Raw genomic sequence first — 19,360 nt, 5'->3', positions numbered from 1 at the left:
TCTACACGAGCGCCCAAGAAATAGTCCCCCCCAACAAATAATACAACAGAACCCACACAAACGCATACTTTGGAATAATTTATTAAGATTTTAAAATTGAAATGATATTGGGGGGGGGGTCGTAAGAAAAGAATTGTTGTAAAGCTTGGCTGAGCCAACCTTAATCTTTTGTGACCTCATGTAAGGCGCTACAAGCTCAATTCAAAGCATCGGCCCCGTTCCAGACATCAACACAAGACGATCGTCAATATACAAGGGGAACAAGGTGGCAACACAGAAAAATATATCTTTTTTTTCTGAAAATAAAATCTTAATGCCGCAAGATTATCCACACACCCCTGTTTTTACCAATAATAGCACTATTTTCATTTGTAAGGTACAAAATAACTTATTGCTTTATTGTAAGTTAAAAAGTTACAGTGTAGGTGTCCAGCAGTAGTTTTGTGTCGTGTCCCAGATGGTCTGACAGGAATGACTGGCTGGATGAGGAAGTGGCTTCAAGTGTCTTGCTAAGCTCAACATGAAACAAGGCTGAACAAACAGGTCACTTGTTTTTGTTTTTTTTAGTTTGCTTTTGTTTCGTTTTTTTTTTTGCACGTTGAATTTGTTCCAGCGTGTGACTTTGCCTTCCAGCCAGCGTTTGTCTCCAACGAGACCCTTTATCAGAGCCGACTGGGACCAGACCCTGTTACATTTCACGTTCCCTGCCCAAACCCCCTCCACCCAAGATTACATGGAGCAGCAACTGTATATAATCAACAATTATGTGGAGGAGCACAAAGCCATGAATACAAAATAAGAGATGTGAGGGAAGCAGCGGAGACCAGTGCAACAAAATGGAACAGGGAGATCAGATCAGTACCAAATACAGGCAAGCGGAAAGCTCCATCAGTTGCCCAAAATTATTCCATATCATATTTTGATGGCAGCATGCTAATTCTCAATCACGCTCACTTCAACGCATTCACGTGGACCTTCAATAGTGAGAAGAGAACAGATCAGAATATTATTGAGATATTTCCCACATTTTGTTTCTCTCTATATCCTTCATTCATTTTCACGGTGCCTCGCCGTGTAAACACATAAAAAGGAAAAAAAAAAACAATTTAAGAAGTAAATGGTGAAAAAAAAGTCAAGTCAACCCAACCCAACAAAGCCCTGATTTTTCCGATTTAAGTTTAAAATAACTCCACCAGCTTAGTAGTTTTCATGCATATGCAAGAAATCGCTTTCTCCACCATTAGGGCATAAAAAAGGGGGGGAAAAAACATAGCCGCTGCTACCAGAAAAGTATTTCAAATGTGATGATTTTGAAAAAGTATTTGTCTTATCATCGACAGTGCCACACGCCACGTCGATGATGCGGAGGAATGGCCAATAACGTACATAAGAGTCTCGTTTCCTCTTATGTAATAAGTAGTGAGATGAGCACATATTTCATAATTGATGATTTCCAGTGAAATTGAAGTGACCCTTCTGCGAACCAACCAATGACATGCCGGCTGGTTCAGTAGTCCCTCGCCCGCCCTTCCCCTTCCATCCCAAAGTCTATGTACAATATTTTACAGGAAGACATAAAAACATTGCTTTAAAACCAATAACAGAATAAAATACCTCACAGATTATCATATTATGTCAATAATAATATTACAAAGGTTTGTTTTTTTAAAGACTATCAAAATATACATTTTTTTCCGTATTTCCTTGATGCTTAGAAAAACGACTCGTCGTTGATTTGTTCTTTTTATGTTAAAAAGGATTTTTGAGGAAAAGCGTGCCCGGATGGTGTTTTATCAGAAACAGCTGTCAAGGATTTCATGAAGCAACATAACATGGTGAGATACAATAAAAATTAGAAAAAAATAGTCCTCTCCGGCTTTGTCAAATGACAAAGGTTTCACCAGAGCCTTTTTTTTTTTTTTTTTTTTGCAGTTTTCTCAGTTTCAAATGAATATTGGTGGGGGGCAAATGAAGATCCAGATGAGGACACACTGGGATATTATGTTCACGTGAGATTAGTACAGCAAAAAAAAAGAAAAACAGTTTTTAAAAAGATATTCAGTCGGTGGGTTTAGCCACAGGACAGCCAGGCGGAGCTGTGGCCAGCCAATCAGGTTGTGCCGCCAAAGGGCACTCAGCATTTGATTGGCTCATCAGCAGAAGAGAAGCGCCCAAATCATCAATGACTTGAGTCGTCTCAGTGGTAGCCATTAGTGAACGCAGTAGCAATCAGAGGACCCTGAGGACAAACACATTGGATGCAAACCAGTTAGCATCCAAATAAATAAAAATATAGTGCACAAGTTTTAACAAGAATTAATGACATATACCCCGAGACTGTGGCCGAACCCTGTGCTGGGGGCGGGGCTAGCCGCACTGATGTAGCTGCTTACTCCTGAGTCCTGATTTGCTGCAGCGTACAAGTCAGCCATTGGTCCAGGGCTGCTGGTACTCAGAAATCCAGCTGTGCGAGAAGGGGTGGCGCCTAGCCAGCAGAGGAGATAGATCAATCTTAAACACTCATCAACGAGTTTAAAAAAAGAATACACACCTCTAACGACTGCCGCTGCCGCCGCTGCCATTGGTCCATATGCGGTCAAGGGAATAGCTGATGGGACAGAAACGCACAGATTTACTGAACAAGCTCAAACAGCTGCTCAAACATCAATCCATCAACAGATTTCAAACTGAAACCAAATTCAGCATCAGTTTCTTAAAACACAACATTGAGGAGAAAGTGGCTTCTGAGTGAAAGGTGCAAATACATGTCATGTTCGCTAGAGGGCAATATAAACACTTGTCCATTGAGTCTTGACATTTTGGAGGTTCTGAATCCAATGCATAATTATGATAAAATCTGACTTCCAAACTAAATAAGGAACAGTTTTGTAAGATGTTTTCGACCAAATAAATAGCCCCAAAATGTCAAGCTCTTTTCCCTTAATGCCGCATCAATTGTAAAAGAGAGACAAAATAGGACCACAGGAATCTCTGATCACTAGTGTTGATGATTGCTGAGTCAGCATGAAGTCAAATGTTGGGATTCTGTTAAATATATCGGGTACCAACTGACCTGTCAGCTCAGGGGGGTGGGAAGATGTCAGGAAGGGGGTCCTCTCTAAATGGAATTCTAGAAACAGAGAAGGTCAAGAAAGAGCGCTCTGTAAATACAATCACCATCCACAAGCCGCTACAACGGGACACTAAGATGAAGGCAAGATCACAGAGCATAAGCGTTTCACGAGAAAACATCTAGTGTGCAAGGCAAGGCAGGAAGGTGGGAACATAGGAAGAGGAGGCGCCATTCAGCCAAAGGACACAAGGTTACATAAGTCGATAAAATAAACAGAGCAAAAGATGTGAGCAGATCCAAAAGAAACTGAAGACATTGAATTTTGAAGATATTTATAGATTCCATCAACTCGTGTTAAAAGTGACCGTAAGAAACCACATCCGCATTAAACTGGAACACACGTATCACGGCCTTTGTCGTTCAAACACATTTCATGATCTCAGTGCTCTTTGCAGCTGAGTCAACTACATGCCGCAACCCGCATCCTTTGGCTTTTCTTCTCGGTGACTCGCCTGGATAAAGTGAAAAAGGGTGTACACACACACTTACCTGGGAACTGGTAGGCGTAACCAGGCGCAATTCCAGAATAACTACGGCTGGTGTAGGTGGTGGTCTGGAAACTTGGGTAGCCTAGAAAAGGTTTTAAAAAAAAAAAAAAAAAAAGAATAACGATTATGACGCCAATCTGCTAGTATGTGCAACTGGATTTTAATCAAAATTTATATTTCTGATTCCACAGCAACAACTCCAACTGTCCTCTAGAGGGAACTAAACACTAATACTTTTTGTATTGCATCGTGCTCTTGCAGTGTGACCCCATGAGCATGGTTTCTTTTGTAGGTTAATTTGAAAAACATCAAACAAAACAAAAGAAATATGTTTTTCATTAGTATTACACAACTGTATTTTTAAAACCAATCCACACACTAAGTTTAACCAAATTAGTCTTGTACTAGAAGTGCAAAACACCTATCCATGCATTTTCTATGCTGCTTAACCTCATTAGGGTATATGCACAAAACATCTCGGAGGTAATTTAAGTTCTTAGTCGTACCAAGCATGCCAATGCCTAGCATGAAGGCGTCCATCCCATAGGGCATCACTCTGGATCGACCTCTGGCCGAACTTGTTGGCGTCATCACCTCCTTTGGCTGCGCTTTCTTACACTCTACCTACAGCACACAGGGGAATATGTGTTCAGTGATGCTAAAATGAAATGACAAAAACATGTATTTTGGCATACAATATTTTTACAATCCAACCAAGATGAGTAGAATGCAATATTCTGAAAGCACGTTTGATATTGATAAGGAGTTATTACTCAATGTTTGGTATAGTTGTGTATTGTTATAATAATTGTGTAAAATATAAGAATGATTATAATTTTATTCATAATTCGAGATCAAGCTAAATATTACTGTAGTGATGAAATTTGAGTGGCATCTATCAAGAAATACAACTGATTCATGAAGCAAATTTGAAGCTTTATTTTTTATCACTACTTGATATATAGATAAATGTTATTAGCCTTGGTTAAATTGTGCAGCTGTACCTTACGTTGTGGGTTGCGTGCGGATGTAAATGTTAATGTGTGTTATTTCTTTTCTTGCCTACCATTTTATTGTTGATCTCATGGAAATGAATCTCACACACTTTCTCGACCACATCTTCATTTTCAAAGGTGACAAAACCAAAGCCTGAGAGACACAAAAACACTTTTATAATTCTATAGACTTCCTAAAAATGCATATAATCAAGATTATATTTGACTTAAATTTCCATGAATTCAATTTCTCAGTTCCGATGATACATTCGTAGAGCAAATGGGTCTCGATCTTGCTTGCAAGGAGCAAGAAGACTATTATAGGCTGATGACATACAGACAGGAATAGACTGGACAGGAGTGACGGCCGTCCATTAAAGCTGTCCTCGCCCTTCATCACAGCTCTTTGCTAAGGGAGGGAGACAGCAATACGAAACCAACGTCACATTGCTCCCCTGTCAATCAGCTGTTGTTGATATGGTGCTTCTTCCACACCTGAATTAACCTCCACCGACCACATCTATACCTCCTTCCTACTTTCCCTTCCTTCCCCCTTATTCCTCATTCATCTCATTAAGTCCCATCCTCTCCTGGAACCATTCTGACCCTTTATTGCGACCCTCAGCGGGCGCAGCACTTCATCCTCGCTGGGAGAGGACAAAGATAAATGAAGCAGGGAGCAGAGGAGGCTAGAAAGGCACATGAATATGCCTGGATATATTTTTTTTTCTCCGAGTCTCCCACAAGGACTCCTTATAAGGTCGTGCACAGTAATTACTTTAATTCGTGTACGTGTGGGTATGTGATACTCTACGCACCTCTGTGTCTGTTGGTTGTTTTGTCGAACATAAGCATGGCATCGTCGACCTGCGAGAACAAAGCAAAGATTTGGATGGGCTTTGACATCAACACACACGCACACATCAATTCACAGCATGGGGTGCCATTGTCCCTCTTTAGCATTGGAGCAAGAGGGGAAAACAGATGGAGAGGGTGGAGGGACAGGGGAGGGGTGACAGGTGACAAAGGAGAAAAGACAGAATATGGTCCAAAAAAAAGTGATGGCTGCTGTGTGTGTAGCTTAAAATGCACACTTATGACTACCAGAAAGCTTCATGAAGAATCACAACAAATATTCGTCCCTCTTTTATCCTCTCATTTGCTGCTCGTCTTTCTCTATAAAGTTTACAATTGCCTTGGAGACGTAAAGAATTTCAATTAGAAGAACACTGCTCCCCTAACCTCGTTACAAAAAGGGGGAGGGGGGGGGGGGGATGAAAAACCCTAATGCTGAATAACGTGCGGATCAAAAGAGGACAAAGTTTTGACTGAACAGGGAAAATTTGCTGACAAACATTTTGCATCTGAAAGGGAGTGAACAAGGGGCTTTGTCAACATGCACTCCTTTTCTTCTCCCTCTACTTTCCTATTCGCGCTCACTCCACTGCCCTATTCATATTACTCCTCCTCCCCTTTTTCACCAGCAAACCCCCAACCACCACCCCACCAGCCCTTTGCTGGCAGCAAAGTTTTGAAGCCCCTTAGTGTCAAGACCACTCGCGTAGTCTGATCTTAAGGGCGGCTTGCAAATAGGGCCGAATAAAACGGAATTGGTTTCCTATTTTGATAATATCCAGACCAAAAATCCACATATTTTTAAAAACGAAAAAAATAATAATAATACGAACAGCAGTGTGTCATAGTCACACGGCGACAGACGCAAGTGGAGAATGATCACATGCCTATTTTCATGTGGCAGCACTGAAACTCAAACCAGTGTAACGTGAGTGGAAGAGGCCTCAGGATGACCAGGCTGTCTGATTTCTAACCCTTACCACGGATGATGAACCCAATCGCCATTTGAGATTGAACTTGCCCATGTCTGCGTGTTTTTCATAACACAATTGAAACAGTTTGCGAGCTAGATGTGGTGATGATGCTAACGGAGAGGAGCAAGGTTGCTTCTGCAGTCTCCATGACCCCTTTGACTCCCATCCATCTCAATATATAGCACCCTGCACTAACACACACACACAGCGCCCCCCCTCCTCCCTCCCGCAGTCCTTCATTGAGTTTATTCTGTCCTCCCCTACTCTCCGCTCTTCCAAACTCAATGACACAGCAGAGAGCCCAGGGAACCGGACAGACAGTAAGTGGGCAGCTGCAAGCCATGTTATCCAAAGACTAGAGTTACATGAGCAGTTTGAGCCCTTGTTAGCATGTGCACCGCTTATGCTAGGTTAGCATGACATGCTGATTTTAAGCGGAGGCCGAACTATTCTCACACAAAGAAGCAAAAATGACATATTGATGTAAAAATAGCAAACCACCGAAGATCACGCTGCACTATTTCATTTAAGGAACGGTATGATCTTACGGCGGCCCCTTGCCCTTGCCAAACCTAATAAGAAGACGATCTCCGATGTCCACTACCCAGGGTGCTGTAAGACAATCTGATTGGATAAACTGTGGGAGGACACAGATTGGCTTAGCAGCGAGCTAAGTCTCGCACGACTCAGCATTTTACCAGCGTCATTATTGGAGAAGATCGAGACGTGAGGGCCACCTGAATTGTAGTCATGAAAAGTATTCAAACTGAAGCTATTTATGCGACGAAAAAGCGGTCAACATAGAATATGAAGTGTGGTGTTCACATTTCTCCCCCTCTGCTCTCTCCTCACATCTCCCTCTTTCATCCTTGCATTCTCTCTCCGGACAGCTCTCTAAACAGGCCAGCAGACAAAGTGTTCAGTCAAGCCTCCTAATTGCTGGCTCATATGGGTGAGTGGAGTCCCAACTTTTCCCGTCTGCCCTGTCCATGCTGCATTTTTTTTTTTTTTTAATCTCTGCCACTCTATTCTCTATCGACGACTAATGTGTATCCAGGGTTGGTTGGGTTTTTTTTTTTTTTTCCACTGGCTCTCTGGTACTACTAAAGCAGTCATTTTGCCTCTGTGGTGCTTTAGAGAGTTCAGAGAGGAATGATGAAAAGCCTGAAACAGGGATTTCTTTTGGACCATAACCGCCTGTGTGAAATCTTAATGGAATTACTTAACTTGCAAATTCCAGTTAAAAAACACATCTCAGATCACACAGCCAGCCTTGGCAAAAGAAAGAATGCAGTCTCAACTCTCTTTTGGGTCGAGGCGAATTACAGAGTGCCTTCACCTTGGGATTAAGTCAGAATACAAACATGGCCGCTACAGACGTACAGACTCGAAGTTACCAACATACAGACGCTAACATTTGTTCAGTACGGACACTGCAAATAAACTCACACATCCGACACATTGGATGAATAGCCATTTCCCTTCACTCTGATGAAGCAGAGTAGTATCGATGTGCTTTCAGAAGTGTACTTAAAGAAACAAACTTCAGAATGCATCAAAGAGGTGCAGAAAATGCAGTGCAATCTGTGTTTTCTTTTCGAGGCGGTGCCACGGTATGAAAATAAACAGGACAGCGAGTCCTACTCCATCCCAACCTGCACCTTGTAACCAGGCTCAGATAATAAACAACAAATACCTCCTGCTCAGCAGGAATGCACTGTGGGATTGGCGCTACGCATGATACAGCTTCGCTCTCATGTGTCCAAACAGCCCAAATGTTCCCTTATTCTGCGGACGTTAGTGCTGTCCCTTGTACGAGGCGTGTGTAAACGCCGGGGTAAAGTGATTCGTCTCAGAGCTGCGGACTTTTTTGGGAACATTCGAAAAAGCGTGACATATGACACAAGTGCCTGAAAAATGAATTAGCACGCAGGTGTCATACGTAATGCATGTTGACCTACAAGACGTCTAACGATATTGGTATTGTTTAGGACAACAATCTAATTTGGGGGAATTAAAAAACCTGTAAAGCCAACTGACAACACTGCAGTATATAAACCAGGCCAGGAGGCAATATTGGTTTGTAAAGAAACTGAGCCTGCCTCTAAGTTGATCCAATACTTATCGTCGTTAGTTACACAGCCACAATCAACTAAAAATGAATATATTGTGAAGGTTTCATGACAACACGAAACTCAAAATGAACGCAGAGTTATTGAAAACAACCGAAAATGCTGTATTGTGCATGCTAGCTCGCTAGCTCAACAATAAGCAATGTAATTTTTTTCTATATATACACACATTTTAGCATTCTTCCCAAATGTGTACCCTACAGAACTGAAAAAAATTGCTTGGTGGTGAAAAGGCCGTTGATGACTTCATTTGAATCAAATCAGCGCCTTAAATATGCTTCGAGCCCTGACTCATAGGGCAAGTGCACAAACAACATAATAGTCCTCTAGCACAAAACAAAATCCAATTTTAGCAGACTTTTTGACAACGGACTCCAGCAACATTTGTTGGCTCACTGACTACGAGTTCTGCCCTCTTTGTCTACACAAATGTATGCAAGCTCACCTCTGCTCGCAGCCAAAACTGTGCCGCTGTCACACACGCCTCTTTCCATTCATGCAAATACACACTTCTCAACCCAAAAAAACCCAACAACGCTGGATTACTGTGGGACAATGGGCAAAAGCAGGTCACCACAGCAACAAGCCATGGCACTTGATCGTTGTGCGTGCGTGCGTGTGTGTTTTTGTGGAAAGGGGAAGGGCATCTGTAGTACTGGTTTTTGGGGTAAAATGCATTTGGGGTGAGTGTGTGTGCGTGAGTGTGTCAGGGGGTGGGGGTTAAAGGAGCAGCTGTTGCATTTGGTAAGTTAATAAGAGAAAAGCCTGAAGTCCTTAAAGAGTCTTCGCCCCACACCCCCACCCAAAGTACAGCACGCTAAAAAATAAAAAACACAACCTCTTACTGCACGCAGGTCGGATACTTTTGTGCATTTCTGGCCCATCGGATTGGTGTGTATGTGTCCCCCCCCCCCTCCCTGCCCATTCAAACTCACATTTCTTCCTCACATCCCAACATTCCTCCTTTTCTCTGCCCTTCAACCCTTCCGAGTTCCCCTCCCTCTCGCTCTATAGGGGGTTGCTTCTTCCCTTTCAGTCCCCCGCCATCTCCCTCACCCTCCCCTCTCTGCTTTTTTACCCCTCTTCCTCGCTCTCCCTAGCCACGCATCTGTCTCCGCAGCATGTGTTTGCCTTGCACCAAATTTCATTCAAAGAAGCAGCACACTCAGCGAGATATGATTAAAAATTGGACAAGAACAGACAAATCATTAATTGTATCAAACCACATTGACCTTATTCCCACCCGTCTTACTGATAGTTTGACAGATGGCTTCGAGACGAACGAAGTAAAGGAAGCAAAGAAATTTAACGCGAATGTCGATTTTGACGGACAGAGAAAAGGTCAAACACAGAAACAACGTCAAAGGAAAGGATGTTATCAACGGCAGGTGCACAGTCGGCATCTTTAAGAGTTCACCTTTCCAAATTGGTCAAAGTATTGCTTGACGTCTTCAACGGTGGTGTTGACCGACAGTCCTCCGACAAAGATCTTCTTTGTCCGCGTGACCAACTAGAAGCACAGAGAAGGAGAAAAGCATTCTTTTAATCACAAATGCAACTTTTTTTTTTGTCCTTTTACTCACTGATCGAATTTCTGTTTCTGAGACCTTTACTTAATACTCAGGCTGCATGAGCTCAATTTGATGTGTGTATGCTCAGGTGTGCACATGCTGTGTGTGCCCATTCATATAAGTGCACAAGTATGGTGGTGTGTGTGGGGGGGGGTTCAGGGTGACAGGGTCACAGTGTCAGGCTGGTCAAGTGGATTGCTGCCCCTCCTCCATCATGTGACCGAGGCTAATCCTAACCAACCCGAGCTGACCGATTACGACTGACACATGACATCACTCGGGCTCGGCCTTCCGCGTGCACTCACCTTCGGTTGAGCACGGCGAGGAAAAGCCACTTTTGGGTCGATCTGTACAGGGAGACATAAGGGAAGATGGCTTGTATTTAGTCATATACACATTGGCAACATGTTAGATTCTGAATTTCAGATTCAGAGTCCAGTTTATTAGTAAACTGTGAAGGCTATGGTTCTACTGAAGCGGCGTACGAGTGTATTTGATGATTTGGAGCGGGTGACATTCCTCTGTCATTATGTGAGGAACCATTTAGTCATTTGTGAAAATGTGACACTAATTACCGTAAGTGACCTTATTAGCTCTCATTGATAATGATTTCCTCTTAGTGTAGAATATACAGTGTATTATAATTGTGAATTTAAATAAGAAATGGGCCTAAAAACATAAATGACTATGAAGCTATTCTAACAAGCGAGGAAGCATTTTGTATGCAAGAAATCATGCCGCCATTCCATGGATAAAGATAATCCGATAACATGTTTTACTACTAATTATCATTTCTAAAATTGTGATATCACTATTTGGCAATTGAAAAGTGTAGTGCCAGCCGTTTGAATAGAGAAAATATTGGAGGTGTTTGACACCACTTTTGACATCACCAATTCTTGATTCAATTCTTATACCCATGCGAGGAAATAGAAATAACAAACAACTAGACATTTAAATTTTCTACAATTTACAGTTCCAAGATGATTGCTTCTCCAAGAAAAAGCTGTAGTTAGCGCATATGAAGGGCAACACTTCCAGAAATAGAATATATGCTAATGCCCAAGTACGTATAGTAGACCCTTGTTGATGCAAAGCCCCCCCCAAACATCCAAACACACGGGCGTGGTGAACAAGATACACATTAAGGCATGAATAGATTGGCTCAACTGCTCATGTTATTCTCCCTAGTGTATTAATAAACAAATTCATCTTGACCCCTAAACAAGATGACATTCCAGGGTCCGAAATGAACACGCGTGTAATATTCCGATTTTCAGACGGATCGTTCACACTGGCAAATCCAGACAACCTCCATTTAGGATTAACAAGATTTGATGTATCCATATTTTGCCCCCTCTGGAATGTGTGAGCAGCTTGGTCAAGGTTATAGATAAAATTAGAAGCAAATGAGTTTTGAATGAGCCGGCCTGTAATAATGCTAAATATGCAAAGCCCGGTCTGGCATTTTAAATTTGCGTGGAATCTTGTGTTATTCTCACTCAAGCCAACAAGAGATGATTTTTAGGTCACAGAACCTTGTAGTGTATTAAGGTCTTAGGCTTCCATCTTTGTTCTAATAATTGGATGTGTGAAGAGAAAGCCCTTGTGTCTCACACAGGCGTTGAATTTATATTGGCAAGCAAAAGGAGCCTATCAAACAGCCAGACAACACGCACTCCAGAAGTGAGCAATGCGCTCCATACAAGAGCGAGCAAGCTTTTCTTCAATATTCACACAATGCACTCATCTCTCTCCTGCTTTCTGATGCCAACTCTTCAGACCAAAATATCCTTGGAGGACCTTTAAGTGTCTTTGCGGCCACTAGGCTGGCTAACTACCATGCAGCAGCAGTGCCCTTGGGAGGGATTGCCGGCCGACTTTGCAGCTTCAAGTAAGACAAAGACAAGAAGCGTCGTGTCACCTCCAGCTGGTTCCGACCTTAGTGACAGCGTGCAGCAAGGTGACAAGGACACACACTTTTGGCAATGGGAAGTGACCACATGACATTCCTTCCAGGATTCAAATCTAATATTTAACGTGGGATTATCGGCTTTAAGATTACAGGTGCCGACCAACTGCTCATTTTACAGTTTCCGCCAAATATACCGTCCTTCTCGATATATAAATGCTTTGACCAAAATGACCCCAATTCAATATGTAACTACTTGGAGCAAAGGGCACATGTACTTCTGAGTTGAAACACGGGAACAGAATAAGTAAGTTAATAAGTATGCTTATGTGAATGAAAAACAGAAAGTCCCAATTGGAAGAGAGACTGGTCACAAGGCCATGTTTAAAAAAAACAAAACAAAAAAAAAAAAACGATTTGTATCCAACCTATTGACAAGAGGAAATACCCCCCACTATTTGTTTATTCTCCCAAAAAATATTTTAAAAATTGTATCTTTTCATTGTAACGACATTAACGGAAATTAATATCTTGTGTTCGGGACAGCTCTAAATTTATCTTAAATAAATGAATGGTAAATTTGATTACTTGTTACCTTTAATGGGATGGGAAAATATCTCTGAATATATTCAGTCTTCTATGCTAGTGTTGTTTTGAGCAAAATAACAGGAACGATACGGAGCTCTTACAGTACACACAGCCTACAATACAGATTGCAGGTTACCAACTATGACTGGGTTAGGCCTAATGCATCTTATTGTAGTGCTACTATGACTACTACAGTCATGCCATGCTGTTAAAAAAAAAAAAAAATCATTCCACTTCAGCGAGAACACAGAATGCATCTAACATGTAATATCTACAACTGGCTGTACTCAAAGGAAGGCTACAATAAATGAAAACTACAGCATCTATTAAGACTCCCGAAGTAGCCTTGAGGAAGACAGACAGGCCACAAAAGCAAAAAGTAAAATGGCTTAGCCAGGTCACTATTTGCAACACTCAGAAATAGCTCTTCACATCTTGAACATAGAGGCTTGGCATTTGTGAAGTGTCTCGACCACGTAACGGTCAACTGGTGAAAATGTGTCAAATCATGTACACTGCAAGAAGAAAGCAATTCTTCTTCAAAAGAGTTATAACTGAGTGTTCCCGTAATGCTCTGACTAACACCCTGCTTCAGAACACCCAACCTGTGCTCTAGCTATGCAACAAAGTGACGGCAATATGATTTTTTTTTTTTTTAGTAGTTTAGCTTTTAAGACTAATCTACAACCAATAGTCACCTCACATGGCCCAGCGCGTGTTCACCAGTGTAACAGACTGAAAAACAAAAACAATTTTTTTAAGCAGAACCTCAAACTAACTAGAATATAAAATACCTGGTGCGGTGCACCCAAAAAAAAAAAAAAAAAAATTCCATCCAGTACCATAATGGGTAATATAAAGCGAGGGGAGTAAATAAAGAAAAAAACACACAGAAAGAAAGGAGAAAGCATTCATTTGGAAAATAGAGTCGGCTCATGAGAAAGTGGGCCTGTCCGGTCTAGCGGTGCAGCGGGGTCGTCCCAGCAGGCAGCCCCTCTGATTTCATTAATTAACAGGACAAAGAGTACAAAACAGATGGGCCCGTAGAGGAACTAGGGCTCCCGTGCTACCCCCACAGGCCCACATACTGTATGTACATCCATACACAAGCAACCTGATCATGTAGCATCAACAACAGCGCTAACGTACACGAACGTACATACCCGTACTTTAACTCGCTCGCTACACTTACCACAAGTATCATGTAAGCAACTTGTTAAGACCTGACTGTATTATCACGTTCAATCAAAACTGCAAAAAGCTAAGGGGTGCCGCAGGGTTCTGTATCGGGTCCCCTCTTATTGTTATTTATGTCAGTGATTTGTCCAATTTTCTGTGATGACAACATTGTTTTTTAGTCCTATGGATCAACTGTTTTTCAGGCCATCGAATCGCAGCAGAAAGCTTTGGTAACGGTCCAGCAATCATTAATTCACTTGGAAGTATACTCTCGACAAGGAAGGCCTGCTCTGACCACTCCAAGGGTGAGTCACTGTTATTTACAGGACAATATTAGGACGGCTATTTTCATATGTTTGAGTCTTAATTACTATCGGAAATACTGACTCGGAAATTGAAATTGTCTTTGGTCACAAGATTATTTATTACTTTCGTTCCCCTATGCTGGTACGGCATTGGGTAAACAGGCTTTTTTTTTTTTACTCTGCTCCTTATGCATAAACTATGCCACAAACAGGCTGGAAGCTAAGTTGTTAAATTTCTTTAGGTACTTTAAATCCAAATGGAGAGTTTTTGACACAAATTACACAATATGCAATTTTTCATAATGTGTAAAATTCTGTGTTCGGTCTGTAAATATATTTCAAGTTTTATGTTTGTTGCTGCGTCTTGGCTAGGACACCCTTGAAATATAATTCTTTATTTTAAACTTCCTGGTTAAATACAGTTAAAATGACAAAATAATGAGACAAAAGTATAACGAGAAACTTTGTTTGGACCCAGCAGCGTCAGTCTGTACGGCTCGACAATGGCGCAAGTAATTGTTTAACAAAGCTTACTAATGAGGACCCCCTACCCAAATCTAGCAAACCCTATGCCCTTGTAAGCCAATGAGGTCTTTGCTTTGCCAGGCCGGGCTATCGTGTGAACGGTGGCGTGCACATGTAGTGCCTGGATCCACCTTCAGAGCCCCGTCCAGGCTTTATCCGCACATCTGAGGCCGCGCATGGACCTCGGAAGCCCAATCCAGTTTGTTTCCTTCAATCCGATTAGTTGCTTTTCAGATCTATACTAATTACAGCAATCCTCCAACCCTCCTCTTCTCTTCCACCTTCTCCATCCTCCTTGTTCAAGTCTTGACCACGTCAGCATTAACCGCTAATCTCCAGTCCAGCTCGGGCCAACAGCCAGCCGCTGCTAACCAGGTGTTAGACTAGTAGAGGAGTGCACGGCAGCTGGTTGGAGCATATGCACTTTCGGCGCGGCTGCGGATGAAAGCATTTGGGTCGAACGGCCAATAACAAAAAAAATAAATAAAAAAAATCAACAACACTGAACCTTAGTTGGTTTTTACTCCAATAAGCATAAATGACCCTTTTTGATCATCCTAACATATTGCATAGGACGACTAATAGCAATAGCTCAGTAGAAAATAATTTTGACTAAAAACAAAATCTACATCACTGCACTTTAGTTGGTTTGTACTCCAATAAGCATAAATGATCCTTTTTATCATCCAAACATATTGCATCGGACGACTAATAGCAATAACTCGGTGGAATTCAAAATCATTTTGACTAAATCCACGTTGAGACAAAGTGGAGGGGGAAAAAAAACAGATCCCACCCCGTTCTTCTTTTCCCTAACTGCTTCCAGTGAAGTGTTTCTCTCAAGAAAACAAATACCAGTTGTGCCCTTCTCCTGTGTCCAGAAAACAGCACACCGCTGCCCTGAGGCCATTTTCTGCCCTGGCAGGAAATCTAACCAGCAACAACTTCTCTCTAAAAACAATCCACAACCTCCTATTTGTTGTCGTGCTACAGAACATTTTCAGAGCTCGATTAAAATCAAACCTGTGGGACCATCTTCTAAAACAACGCTGGATGTTATCAAAACTGTAAATGTTTCATATTAAATGTAAGAAAGCGTGTCAAGCAGGACTTTGCACCTGCGATTGTACCCAACTTAAAAAGACAGCAGCACTCTGTTGACATCTCTCTTTTTCATATTTTGTACCTTAAAGCATCTGTTCTCGCACAACAAAGACTTGGCTTCATTTGGAGACGGCTGAGCTTCAGATAAATTTTATCCGTTCCACTAAGGAATGTTTGTCTTTCATGTAATTCCCATCAAACTGCAGAGGGCTGCCTGCCCTGTTAGCGGCACACTGTGCATATAAAATGCAAATATTGATTCAGCTAAATTGTCTAATATAACGTCTATTAGATTTCATGACTTAGTCTCAAGTAGTAATATTAATAGTGAAGATGTAGCACTCATGTTAACAAATTTGAGATGTCCATAAAACTCCAAAACGGAACTGTTTTTGCATTCAAACACAGACGTTCAGCCAACTATTTTGAGGCTGTGTCTCACAAATTAACTGTTTCGAGTTTTTGACATATTTTAGTTCACTAGAGGACAACGCTTAACAGCAGCAAGGCTCTGCAAGACTGCGCATTTAAAAGCTTCCTCCTCCAAATACGCATTCTCATCACATCACACACATGGATGAGCTCTCCAACAGTGGTTTGAAATTTGAAATAACACTTTACAATTGCTTGGAAATTGTTTCCACGCAAAAATACAAAATGCTCCCAATTTAATTCAAATACTTTCAAAATAATTGTCCACCCATAGCCCCACTACTACATGCAGGCACACACAACACACAAAGTTGGTCTTAATGAATGCAAAATAGCCGAGAAGTTGTTATGGCGACATAAATCCCAACAGGCTGTGTACTTACAGCACTGTCTCCAGTGGCTGGCGTCACCCCCGGCAACAGGCTTGCTCCAACAACTAACCACCGCTACCTTTCTCCACCCTTGGGCCCATGCTGTGCCACTCATTTTCACTTTCCAATCATCCCATTGTTATGTTTGTACATATGGTTAGGAACGGCGGCGAGGTGACGACAGCCCATCTACATGACCAAGACAGCAACATTCGCGCCTTCACACAGATTTAAATGGAGTGTCACAGCATCACACATGTAGGTTGTGTGTGACACATTTCTGAACACTGTTGAGTGCCCACATGTTTCATGTGTAGGAGGGGAAATTATGTACATGAACAGTGCCAGTAATTACAGCTGAACTAGCAAGCATTAATGAACGTCACTCACAGTCACTCTAAAACTCTTTTCTTTTGCTCACTTTTTTTTTTTTCACAAGAAAACGTTTTCTGCCAAAGAGAAACTCTGCGTAAACACTGCAAAGGTTTTGCATGGGGCTCCAGTCCGACCCCATTCAGGTCCCCCCAGGTAACCATGGCAATGAAGACCAAGAAAGAACGCTTTCATGTTGGTGCCGTGAACCAGGATTTGGAGGGGGAAATGAGCAGAGAAGGGATAAAAGGGGAGGGGGGCTGCTCCAAATCGTACTCCTCAACTTTACAAGCCATACGGTGGGCGGCTAGATGCACCGAGGTGGGAAAACACACAACACGCATTCGGAAAAGTTACTGAAGTTAAAGAGGTGGGACTCACTGTTTTGGAATCCAGCTCGTGTCTGTTTTGGGCCAGCACCTTTTCCACGCCGGCCTGGTCTGCGTATGTGACGAACCCAAACCCCCTGGGAGGGATAATAAAGAAGATAACCTCAACTTATATCTCCCCCGAGTGCAAGAGAGCACGTATGGGTGCAATCAAGTGATTGGACGATGCAACGGTGCAAACGCCTCCTCCTTACCTCGACCTTCTGGTGACAGGATCGCGCATCACCATACACTCCTTCACTTCTCCGAATTTGCAGAAGTAGTCTTTCAAGCCCTCTGTAACATAATCATTTTGATTGTGAGATGATAGGATGGAGGATTTATACTATTGTGATCATTCAGCGTATAGCAGCTCTTTAAGGACCTATACACAACCAACGTCGCACTTGATGGTAATTGTTGTTTGGACACCATTGCAGTCACTATGATAATAAGATTGTGGGGGGCGGGGGGGTGCATAGTGGCGGGAATAAACAGTGTGCTGCGCGCATGGCTCCTGTGAGGGTGCACGGAGATCTGCAGTAAGCAAAACAACACGCCAGCGTGGCCATCAACGCGTAAACTTGTAAAGGTAACATCGATCGTTTCATATTAAAGACAACGTAGGAGACACAAGTCGCTCGGTGTGTCTGTATGTGTCTTTCAGCGCTAATCTCCTCGTGTCTCGGCAAGACTAAATCCTAAAAGCTGATCCTCATTGAACAGAAAGGCATGCACTGAACTATTTACAGTTGATTTGCAACTCGGTGGAATACGCACACGTTCGACTGCTGTGTGCGTGCGAATAAAGTAGCGTGCGGGACATCTCACCTTGCGTCGTCTGCCAACTCAGCCCCCCGATGAACATTTTGCTGAATGGAAGAAACACAAGCCGTAAGTCACATAGGGAAACACGCGTGTTCTAGAAAAGCACAACACGGCAGCGAAATGAGAAGTGAAAAGTGCGGTAGGTGCGAGCGATATAGCATCATTAAACTAAGACGAAAGCATCGGCCATGTTGCGAAGTCACCAATGGGCCAGCGGGGCCGTTATAATCCCCAAGAGGACGAGAAGGGTGACTGAAAAGAGAGCGATTTTTCCTCGCTGATGGTGCAGAAGTTGGAGCAAAATGTGGCCTCCCGGAGGAAGATGGATGTGGAAATAAAAAAGAGAGCGTCTCCTCCGCTTAGTGGATCCATCCCACACACAGAAACACGCACACACGGCGTGCTTGTCTTTTGTCTCGGCTCCGTTCCCGCACTCAACTCAACTTTAAAGTCCAAGGTGAACTCGAACCGGGCCGGATAGGCCTGGCGAAGGCGGAGGCTTTTTACCAGGGGTCGTGGGGGGAGTTGTCCATGACGGACGACAGGCTGCTCGGGCTCCCTTCCGTGTCCATGCCGCTCTCCGCTTGCTGTATTCCCGCACTGAGAGGAGGCGAGGAGAGCCAGTAGTGTAGCTCCGCCGCTTGCTGCTCCAGACTCAGGGGCGGGCATGAGCAAAGGGGGGAGGGGGGCAGGGGGGGTGGAGGGGCTTAGTAGGAGGAGGGGTGGTGAGCGTCACACACACGCACACACACAGAGGAGGGGGGGGGGAGGCTCCGCCCCCCATCCTGCCTGTCTTTATTCATGGTGCCATTGGCGCGCTCTCACCAGTGTTTCCCTCCGCTCACGTCATTGGCCCATCACAACGTGACGGCCCATGAAGGCGCTTTTGAATATTTCCCCTCTATCTATACCCCAGCCTCTCTTTCTCCCTCTCTGTGCAGCATTAGCATGAAGAAGAGGCCATCATTCCCCTGCATTATGCCAGAATAATCGAGAGATGATGTGGAACAACATACTGGTGTGGACTATATTTAATACAGTTATATTTTTGTTTTGATGCATTAGGGAGGGAAAGTCATGGTTTCCTGTATTTCAAGGTCAAGTGTATGGTGGACCGACGCTACTCTAGTGTGGTGTTTGTGCCCAAAGACAACATGACTCTAAAGGAAAACATCTCCTTGGGACATGAAGTCTGCCTTTATATGTCTCGAGGAGTGAAAAGGGTCCT

The 19,360-nt window shown here is 42.9% G+C and overlaps 1 protein-coding gene and 1 long non-coding RNA gene across 5 annotated transcripts; one reads left to right on the top strand and one right to left on the bottom strand.

The window, feature by feature from the left end:
• Positions 1 to 65: 65 nt before the first annotated feature.
• LOC125976725 (RNA-binding protein Musashi homolog 1) lies at positions 66 to 18,806 on the bottom strand. Of its 2 annotated transcripts, XM_049732571.1 has the most exons (14): positions 18,640 to 18,806; positions 18,136 to 18,176; positions 17,520 to 17,601; positions 17,318 to 17,402; positions 10,454 to 10,495; positions 9,995 to 10,087; positions 5,435 to 5,483; positions 4,688 to 4,770; positions 4,128 to 4,245; positions 3,623 to 3,703; positions 3,074 to 3,130; positions 2,552 to 2,608; positions 2,331 to 2,485; positions 66 to 2,239 (listed from the first exon to the last, which is right to left on the bottom strand). In XM_049732571.1, the coding sequence occupies exons 1-14, from the start codon at positions 18,702 to 18,704 to the stop codon at positions 2,198 to 2,200; spliced, it is 1,050 nt and encodes a 349-aa protein (XP_049588528.1). In that variant the 5' UTR covers positions 18,705 to 18,806; the 3' UTR covers positions 66 to 2,197. The 2 variants fall into 2 exon arrangements, with proteins under 2 accessions (XP_049588528.1, XP_049588527.1); XM_049732570.1 differs by having other exon boundaries at positions 2,331 to 2,608.
• On the top strand, positions 6,341 to 16,068 carry LOC125976730 (uncharacterized). Of its 3 annotated transcripts, none has more exons than XR_011087694.1 (4): positions 6,341 to 6,765; positions 7,336 to 7,397; positions 11,931 to 12,111; positions 14,031 to 16,068. It is a non-coding gene; the product is annotated as an uncharacterized lncRNA (long non-coding RNA). The 3 variants fall into 3 exon arrangements; XR_011087695.1 differs by having other exon boundaries at positions 11,931 to 14,132; positions 14,739 to 16,068; XR_007484495.2 differs by having other exon boundaries at positions 11,931 to 16,068.
• Positions 18,807 to 19,360: the final 554 nt, after the last annotated feature.

The sequence above is a fragment of the Syngnathus scovelli genome, chromosome 11, assembly GCF_024217435.2.
Source record: "Syngnathus scovelli strain Florida chromosome 11, RoL_Ssco_1.2, whole genome shotgun sequence".
Classification (NCBI taxonomy): Eukaryota; Metazoa; Chordata; class Actinopteri; order Syngnathiformes; family Syngnathidae; genus Syngnathus; species Syngnathus scovelli.
Note: the sequence above shows the minus strand (reverse complement) of the source record. Positions and strands in the feature narration are given on the sequence as shown.

Coding starts and splice junctions, on each gene's coding strand:
- LOC125976725 (XM_049732570.1), bottom strand. CDS start 18,704: ATGGACACGGAAGGGAGCCCGAGCAGCCTGTCGTCCGTCATGGACAAC. Junction 10,088..10,453: donor CTCGCCGTGCTCAACCGAAG/GTGAGTGCACGC, acceptor CTGTGCTTCTAG/TTGGTCACGCGGACAAAGAA. Junction 3,131..3,622: donor TTACGCCTACCAGTTCCCAG/GTAAGTGTGTGT, acceptor CTCTGTTTCTAG/AATTCCATTTAGAGAGGACC.